Source organism: Procambarus clarkii, chromosome 40, assembly GCF_040958095.1.
Source record: "Procambarus clarkii isolate CNS0578487 chromosome 40, FALCON_Pclarkii_2.0, whole genome shotgun sequence".
Taxonomy (NCBI): domain Eukaryota; kingdom Metazoa; phylum Arthropoda; class Malacostraca; order Decapoda; family Cambaridae; genus Procambarus; species Procambarus clarkii.
The window spans coordinates 33,607,498-33,617,497 of record NC_091189.1 but is presented as its reverse complement, the minus strand read 5'-3'; the positions used below and the strand labels follow the sequence as shown (position 1 = coordinate 33,617,497).

General features: G+C 53.5%; 1 protein-coding gene across 1 annotated transcript in view; it reads left to right on the top strand.

Moving 5' to 3' along the window:
- LOC138372965 (salivary glue protein Sgs-3-like) overlaps positions 1–10,000 on the top strand; it is a 33,049-nt gene that overhangs the window by 17,181 nt on the left and 5,868 nt on the right. The window contains exon 2 of the mRNA XM_069338947.1: positions 9,810–10,000. This exon is cut by the window's right edge and continues 5,868 nt beyond it. Coding sequence (XP_069195048.1) covers positions 9,810–9,910 — 101 coding nt within the window. The 3' untranslated portion in view covers positions 9,911–10,000. The remainder of the gene's footprint in view (positions 1–9,809) is intronic.

Sequence of the window (10,000 nt, the reverse complement as noted above, 5' to 3'; positions counted from 1 at the left end):
GGTTCCCGCTGTGGCGTGGGATGTGGGAGAGTTCCCGCTGTGGCGTGGGATGTGGGAGAGTTCCTGCTGTGGCTTGGGATGTGGGAGAGTTCCCGCTGTGGCGTGGGATGTGGGAGAGTTCCTGCTGTGGCTTGGGATGTGGGAGAGTTCCTGCTGTGGCTTGGGATGTGGGAGAGTTCCTGCTGTGGCTTGGGATGTGGGAGAGTTCCCGCTGTGGCCTGGTATGTGGGAGAGTTCCCGCTGTGGCCTGGGATTTGTGAATCTGTTTTCCTGTTGATTTTTTTTATAAAATACCATTTTATTTACATTTTTCTGTTAGCTATTTTTACTAAATGTTCACTGCTTCATAAATAACATAACTGTTAGACAAGGCAATTACGAGTAAGTCCCACTTGGATGTGGTATGGGGGAAGAAGGAATTGAAATAAGACAAATTGATATGTAGTTGGCTTCATTTATTTATTTATTTATTTATTTATTTATTTATTTATTTATTTGTTTATTTGTTTATTTATATATATACAAGAAGGTACATTGGGTTTGTGAGAATACATTGGATAGTACAGTATTTACATTCTTGTGAAGCCACTAGCACGCACAGCGTTTCTGGCAGAACGTTTCATTCTGTGTGAAATTGTCATCGTCAAACACTAATATGTATAAGATTGTCATTGCATACTCATATTATTCACTGTGACAAGCTACTTGGGTGAAAAAGAGATGAGAAAAATTTAGGATTCATTGAGAGAGGTTTCGCGGTGTCGGGCCGGCACAGCGCGGCGGCGGCCTCCCGTCAAGGAGGTCGGCCGTCGTTCGTTCTCCGATGGTCCAAGTGCTTCGGCATCTTTCTTTACCTCTCTCCACATCCCTTCCATGTGTTATATAGTTATATTGGCTGTGCGATCTTCCTTCATAAGTATCTTGCCTTCTACGTGATTATCAAAAGTTGTCCCTAAACCAGCGTAGCCTAGCGCGGGGTTACGGTCGAATTATACACCAGACGGTCCACCCAAGCCCGTTGTCTGTTTGTGTGAACGGAATAATTCATCTTATGCAGTATTTGGGTTAGTTTAGGATGTAATTTAACTTAGGCTATGTGGGGTTAGATTAGATTGAGTGCGCCCATTGTAGCCAAAAAGATGTGAATAGGAGCTGTTTCTTATTGGCCAAGAACTACAGTTTTTTATTATGCTCATAAATATTGTAGTTTCCCGGCCGAAGCAAAGGAGCGATAGTTGCAGTTGCCGATGTAAATTAGTGATTCCACCATTACCAGTGCAAACGGGTGGAAAAATAGCCGTTGGCAATGTAATATCCGAATTCTGTTAATAATAGATGAGAGGTAATTTGGTTTCACTCTTGCCTTACATTCTTATCACAGTTTTTACTACATGTTCTTCTTGAATCTGTGGTTAAGGTTGCAAGGCCACATTAGTAACTGTATGAAGATCACGGTATACGATTCCAAAAGGTCTTATGGCATGTGTTATGCAGCGGTTATTCATAGCTATACAAACATTCATGTTCACCCGAGCTCATCCATATACATGTCTTAACCTGCGCTTGAAACAATCCAGCGATCCCTCGTCTGTTTTACCCAGTAATTTGTCCCATAAATCAACCCGGTTTCCATACTTGTCAGTCTTGTTGGCTTATATGCTCCTGTTTTTGTTATTGCTTCTAAATAGCATCTTCCAATAGTTTCCATCTTCATCTGTCTTTTTATTAACTAGTTGTTCCCAGTATCTTGTCCACCAGGATTTGTGAATTAGGGGTGCCGAAGGAGAGGTCTCCAGTGAGTCATTTGGAGCCTTGAGCAGGATGGTGCTAGAGGCGTCATTGCCCCGCGCGCCGGAACGGTTGGTTACTCCCCTTGGCCCAGCTTGAGCCAGGTTTTGGTAGGGGTCACATCAGGCACGAACATGTACAACGGCGTGAGACTAGGAAAAAAAGTTCCTTTTCTATATTCTCTCGAATAAAACAGTAAAACAGTAGACTTGGGTCATGTGTAAATCGGTAATTCATGCGCTTGAAAACATGCAAGCACTTGAGCAGAGCGTCTTGAGCACCCGTGGTTGAGATTTGTGTTGTGCTCTTTCTTCCCCTTCTAGGAAGCTCCGTGCCTGCAGGCCACTCGCTAACCCGCAATTATCCCTTGTTTCTCCTCCACTGGTGCCCGGATTCACCTCTTTCTCCAGAAATCTTCCAAGACGTTGCCAACGGTAGCCAACGCGTTGTCTTTGTTAGAACACTTTCTGTAGGGGGAGCGAGATATTCTTGGCCTAATGAAGTCTCCAAGTAAAGTCGGAGACTCTTGACCCCGGCGTGACCTCTTCCCGGCTACCTGTGCCCTCCCAAGATGCCCCCGTGCCCCCGCTGCGAGGCAAATGCCCGCAGCGACGACTTGAGATACAGGCGTTGGCCGGGTTCTGTACCCGGTGGTAATTGCTGGTTGCAAGATCCACTTTTTCTGAGCTCAAGATCAAGGTTTTAGTTGTGTGTGTGTGTGTGTGTGTGTGTGTGTGTGTGTGTGTGTGTGTTGCCTATGGAACTATGCGTTATAACCTAATGAGGGTAGTTCCCGGCTTGGTTTGGTTGGGCGACGCAGGTTTCATAGCGATTTGTCATATTACATAACACAATTAATATAGTTTTACGGTGAAGCAGTTATACCATGCTATTAACAAGGGAGGGATGGTGAAACAGTTAGGGCACATTATTATCCAGGTTACTAGGTTTTTCTTAACATGTTAGAGGGCTAGAGGATGATGGTAGGGTTGGTGGTGGTGGTGGAGCGGCCCCCCACCACCACCACCACCACCACCACCACCACCACCACCACAGAAACATTGGTGCACCTGCTCCTGGGAGTTGCAATCTGGCTGGGGTGGTGGACTCCCGGCAAGATGGGCACACGCGCCGCCCGTGGCCGCAGCGTATGTTACCCTCTTGCCTTGACCAGAGGGGCGTGTCCGCCTCGGAGGGACACGAGAGTAATGCTGCCACCATAAGGTTGGTGTCCTTGTTTCTCCGAGGTGGTGTTGCTGGTGATGCCAAGCAGATGGCGTCTTTGAAACTTGGCTTTGTGTTTGGAATATATCCTTCTGGCATTCGATTTGATGGACTTGGACTTGTGTGTGTGTGCCAAGGCCAGGAACTACGTAGAGAAGTAGTGGTCTCTTGTGAGTGGCGAGCCCGCAGTGCTACGGCTGGTCCTGGCTCATCTTGTGTTGTTTTTATGAGGGAAGAACGTTGGCGTGTTGGAGGCTACCAGTGCGTGTTTGTGGCTGGCTAGCCAGGTTGTGTTTGTGAGGGCAGATGCTGCCCACTTGGAGCCACCGTTGCGTGTAGGAAGGTGGTCACACCGTAACCCCCCTGGAGGTCACACCGTAACCCCCCCCTGGAGGTCACACCGTAACCCCCCCCTGGAGGTCACACCGTAACCCCCCCCTGGAGGTCACACCGTAACCCCCCCCTGGAGGTCACACCGTAACCCCCCCCTGGAGGTCACACCGTAACCCCCCCTGGAGGTCACACCGTAACCCCCCCCCCCTGGAGGTCACACCGTAACCCCCCCTGGAGGTCACACCGTAACCCCCCCTGGAGGTCACACCGTAACCCCCCCATCTAGGTCACACCGTAACCCCCCCCCTGGAGGTCACACCGTAACCCCCCCTGGAGGTCACACCGTAACCCCCCCTGGAGGTAACACCGTAACCCCCCCTGGAGGTAACACCGTAACCCCCCCTGGAGGTCACACCGTAACCCCCCCTGGAGGTCACACCGTAACCCCCCCTGGAGGTCACACCGTAACCCCCCCTGGAGGTCACACCGTAAACCCACCCCCTGGAGGTCACACCGTAACCCCCCTGGAGGTCACACCGTAACCCCCCTGGAGGTCACACTGTAACCCCCCCTGGAGGTCACACCGTAACCCCCCCCTGGAGGTCACACCGTAACCCCCCCCCTGGAGGTCACACCGTAACCCCCCCCTGGAGGTCACACCGTAACCCCCCCCTGGAGGTCACACCGTAACCCCCCCCTGGAGGTCACACCGTAACCCCCCCCTTGGAGGTCAAACCGTAACCCCCCCCCTGGAGGTCACACCGTAACCCCCCTGGAGGTCACACCGTAACCCCCCTGGAGGTCACACCGTAACCCCCCCTGGAGGTCACACCGTAACCCCCCCTGGAGGTCACACCGTAACCCCCCCTGGAGGTCACACCGTAACCCCCCCTGGAGGTCACACCGTAACCCCCCCCTGGAGGTCACACCGTAACCCCCCCCTGGAGGTCACACCGTAACCCCCCCTGGAGGTCACACCGTAACCCCCCGTGGAGGTCACACCGTAACCCCCCCTGGAGGTCACACCGTAACCCCCCCTGGAGGTCACACCGTAACCCCCCTGGAGGTCACACCGTAACCCCCCCTGGAGGTCACACCGTAACCCCCCCCCTGGAGGTCACACCGTAACCCCCCCCTGGAGGTCACACCGTAACCCCCCCTGGAGGTCACACCGTAACCCCCCTGGAGGTCACACCGTAACCCCCCTGGAGGTCACACCGTAACCCCCCCTGGTCACACCGTAACCCCCCTGGAGGTCACACTGTAACCCCCCCCCCCCTGGAGGTCACACCGTAACCCCCCCTGGAGGTCACACCGTAACCCCCCCTGGAGGTCACACCGTAACCCCCCCTGGAGGTCACACCGTAACCCCCCCTGGAGGTCGCACCGTAACCCCCCCTGGAGGTCGCACCGTAACCCCCCCTGGAGGTCACACCGTAACCCCCCCTGGAGGTCACACCGTAACCCCCCTGGAGGTCACACCGTAACCCCCCTGGAGGTCACACCGTAACCCCCCCTGGAGGTCACACCGTAACCCCCCCCCTGGAGGTCACACCGTAACCCCCCCCTGGAGGTCACACCGTAACCCCCCCTGGAGGTCACACCGTAACCCCCCCTGGAGGTCACACCGTAACCCCCCTGGAGGTCACACCGTAACCCCCCCTGGAGGTCACACCGTAACCCCCCCCCTGGAGGTCACACTGTAACCCCCCCCCCTGGAGGTCACACCGTAACCCCCCCCTGGAGGTCACACCGTAACCCCCCCCTGGAGGTCACACCGTAACCCCCCCTGGAGGTCACACCGTAACCCCCCCTGGAGGCACACCGTAACCCCCCTGGAGGTCACACCGTAAACCCCCTGGAGGTCACACCGTAACCCCCCCTGGAGGTCACACCGTAACCCCCCCTGGAGGTCACACCGTAACCCCCCCTGGAGGTCACACCGTAACCCCCCCCTGGAGGTCACACCGTAACCCCCCCTGGGGGTCACACCGTAACCCCCCCCTGGGGGTCACGCCGTAACCCCCCCCCACTGGAGGTCACGCCGTAACCCCCCCCCCCACTGGAGGTCACGCCGTAACCCCCCCCCCCCCCCCACTGGAGGTCACGCCGTAACCCCCCCCCACTGGAGGTCACGCCGTAACCCCCCCCCTGGAGGTCACGCCGTAACCCCCCCACTAGAGGTCACGCCGTAACCCCCCCACTGGAGGTCACGCCGTAACCTCCTCCCCTGGAGGTCACGCCGTAACCCCCTCCCCTGGAGGTCACGCCGTAACCCCCTCCCCCCCCTGGAGGTCACGCCGTAACCCCCTCCCCCCCCTGGAGGTCCACGCCGTAACCCCCTCCCCCCCCCTGGAGGTCACACCGTAAACCCCCCCCTTGGAGGTCACACCGTAACCCCCCCCGCTGGAGGTCACACCGTAACCCCCCCCCTGGAGGTCACGCCGTAACCCCCTCCCCTGGAGGTCACGCCGTAACCCCCTCCCCCCCCTGGAGGTCACGCCGTAACCCCCTCCCCCCCCCTGGAGGTCACACCGTAAACCCCCCCCTTGGAGGTCACGCCGTAATCCCCCCCTGGAGGTCACACCGTAACCCCCCCCCCCTGGAGGTCACACCGTAACCCCCCCCCACTGGAGGTCACGCCGTAACCCCCCCCCTGGAGGTCACGCCGTAACCCCCCCACTAGAGGTCACGCCGTAACCCCCCCACTGGAGGTCACGCCGTAACCTCCTCCCCTGGAGGTCACGCCGTAACCCCCTCCCCTGGAGGTCACGCCGTAACCCCCTCCCCCCCCTGGAGGTCACGCCGTAACCCCCTCCCCCCCCTGGAGGTCACGCCGTAACCCCCTCCCCCCCCCTGGAGGTCACACCGTAAACCCCCCCCCCTTGGAGGTCACGCCGTAATCCCCCCCTGGAGGTCACACCGTAACCCCCCCCCCGCTGGAGGTCACACCGTAACCCCCCCCTGGAGGTCACGCCGTAACCCCCTCCCCTGGAGGTCACGCCGTAACCCCCTCCCCCCCCTGGAGGTCACGCCGTAACCCCCTCCCCCCCCTGGAGGTCACACCGTAAACCCCCCCCTTGGAGGTCACGCCGTAATCCCCCCCTGGAGGTCACACCGTAACCCCCCCCCCCCTGGAGGTCACACCGTAACCCCCCCCCCCCCTGGAGGTCACACCGTAAACCCCCCCCCCTGGAGGTCACACCGTAAACCCCCCCCCCCCACCCTGGAGGTCACACTGTAACCCGGCCAATACTACATCGCATTTTATGTACAATTCCATGTACAAATCTTTTAAGGCCAAAAACTGCTGCACAAAAAAATCATACAGCTGCTCTCAGAACCGAAACGTTGTGCTTCAGTTTCTATTCTTGGGTCCCCGGATGGGTTAGGTTCGGGCAATTTAAATACATCAGTTTAGTGAAGCTGTGAAGGCTTATGTCGACTTAAAATCGGGAAACCCGAGTTCGAATCTTATGCGGGAGAGAAATGTTTGGGTACGTTTCTTTTCACCTAATGCCGGTGTTCACCTAGCAGTAAACATGTACCCAGGAGCTAGTGGGGTGGTAATGTTGTATGGGAGTTGTGTAGGTGGGGTGGACGGGGTGGACGGCACCCATACTGCACCATGACCCCTAGCGGCTCCACCTCCACCCACACTACTCTTCTGTACTTCCCTCTCGCCCCTCCCCATCCCCGCTTCCCCATCCCCGCTTCCCCATCCCCGCTTCCCCATCCCCGCTTCCCCATCCCATCACGCAACACACCAACACTACACTTTCCACAACCGCCCCTCCTCCCTTACGACACCAACCTCTCCCCCCCCCCCTCCTCTTACTACTCCAACCCCCCCCCCCCCCCCACAGCACTAACCCACCCTCCACTCGCTTCAACCCCCCCCCCCCCCCAGAACACTTAACTCCAGCTCAAGTACACCCTAAAATATTGGCTGCAGTGTTGATAATATTACTCCCTTACTAAGTCCAGGGCACACATATATTGTTAGATGAACAGCGGTATTAGGTCAAAGGAAACGTACCCAACCATTTCTCTCCCGCCTGAGATTCGAACTGAGGATTTCCAATTGTAAGTGGAGAAGGAACCCAACTGTAGTGCAGACACCCGAGAATGCAACATTACCAAACCCTGTTGGTCGAAGCAAATTGATAATCACATCTGAAAACTGATATCGACAAACTTAAGGCTAATTCAGATAAATGTATCGGTACTGAACAAAAACACACGACAAACACTTGCTTTACAACGACAAGAGTAGGCAAGCTATTCAACTCCAATAATGCAAAATGCCTTTTATTTGTTATTATATAAGCTATTTCCGCGTGTCTAAATGATGCACTTCAGAGTAGGCTAGTACTGTGTAGGCATGGACCCGGAGCGGGCTCAGAGATTTGTACTTCCCTAGCTGGCCTTGGGCCCGCTGATGGAAATTGGGGGTTTGGGGCACCCCAGCTAAGGCTGTGTCCAGTGGAGTCCATCCATAATTATAACAAATAGGAAAGGCAGCTATTAAGTCCCCATTAGTGCAAAAATTGAACACAGACCTGGAAATTGAGAAGTGGGTACATGCTTCTCCGACCCCCCCCCCCCTCTTCCCCCTCTATTCCACACCAGTTCCATCACTTGTTGGGCCAGGGTTATTGTGCTTGGAGCGCCCCACATATACATTACAACCCTGTTAATCCCGTACTTTTTCAGGCATTCTTGAGCACGTCCAATTTGTAACCTGTTGATTTAAAAATAGACCAGGCAAATAAGTTTCACAGATTCGCTCCTTGCATTGTTTGTACCAGTCGTTGGCTGGCCAAAGGTTTCAGTGAACAAGCAGCCTGGCTTGGTGCTAGTGGGCTGTATCTTTATTATTTTGTAAGCCATTTATAAGCGAGACAACCTTCAGACTATAGTTGACAGATGGTCACGTGGTAATTGAACATAGGACCAAGCTTAAATGTTGGTTTCCACGTTGGAAAAGATCAAAGACATCAGTAGAATATATAGGCCTTTGGAGGAACATCTTGAGGAAGAACACTAGGCTGTCTGTGGACAAGTCATTTAAGTGCTAATTTATTTTCCTTATTCCAGGTTTGCAGTTAAAGGTCTTAAATTTACTTAGCCTAGATGATAACTGTTGGAATCATGTAGTACTGTACCACATGCCCCACCTGTCTCATGTAGTACTGTACCACATGCCCCACCTGTCTCATGTAGTACTGTACCACATGCCCCACCTGTCTCATGTAGTACTGTACCACATGCCCCACCTGTCTCATGTAGTACTGTACCACATGCCCCACCTGTCTCATGTAGTACTGTACCACATGCCCCACCTGTCTCGTGTAGTACTGTACCACATGCCCCACCTGTCCTTCAAGCCATGCCCACGTGCAGTTAGTCAATACCCACGCCTGCCCTTCAAGCTATGCCCACCACTTCTCCAGTCTGTAATCTGGAGAATATCAGTCAATTGATCTGGCTGTATATAATTTATATATTCAATATTGTAATCCAGCATTTTACCAAATTTATTTGTTGGGGGAATTGCCATAAGAACATAAGAATGAAGGATAGTGCAGAGAAGGCTCATACTGGCCCATACGAGGTAGCTCCTGCTTACATTCACCCAAACGTATATGTCTGACCTACTCTTGAAACAATCCATCTTTTCCACATCTATGTTACACAATAAATTGTTCCATAAATCAGCAAACAACCCTATTTCCAAACCAATATTTACCCAGATCATTCCTAAGTTTGAATGACTCCAATTGGTATAAATCATGAATTAAAAAGTGTCATCGAGGGTTGCACATCATTGCAAGAGAGGGGACATGGTGTGTGTGTGGTGGGGAGTAGTAGTGGATGATGCTAGTTGCAGAGGGAGAGTGGGCAGTGTACCAGGAGGGAGCCACATCAACGCGAGAGGGAGGGTGGTGGTGACGACAAGGTGTTGCATAATTCTGGGAGGGGCAAGGTTGTCCCTTGGTGTTCCACAAAAGGAGGGTATAGCTCATGGCATTAAGGAAGTGTGTGTGATACTTGTCTGATGGATCGAACCTGTATACCTGAACGTCCCACACACTGTGATTTCACAATCATTTCATTCTTGTGGTTTCAATGAAGTTGACAGCATGGAGATAGGGAATCGGATCCTGTGGATCGTGCATTGGAGGCTTTGTGGAAGGGTTCTGAAATTAGTGACAGCTGAAGGGTTGTGAGTGATGTCATGGATGGGGATGTCATCCCTGAAGCCAGACATCCCTTTCCACTATCATTGTATTTTATTTTTATTTAATAGTTATACAACATTATTTTAACTTTCATGTCGCCCTTTTCCATACTTAACCGATTTTGTCGTTGTACAATAACCTAGTTATTTTGATTATCTAATATTGATGATTTGTGTTAAGAGGAATGACTCGCTAAAATGTTTTGTTTTCTTCCTGCAGATTTCATGAAGATTCGGAAGTCGAAGCGAGCGGCGCCCACCAAACTGGAGGAGGAGCATCCACCAGCCTTGGTGAAGCGTCCCAAGACCACGCCCTCCTAACACACGCTCACAACCACATGCTCTCCGCGTCACGCTCCACCCACGCTCCGGGGTACGTGGCAAGTCTCCGTCAACGACCTTCCTCGTGTC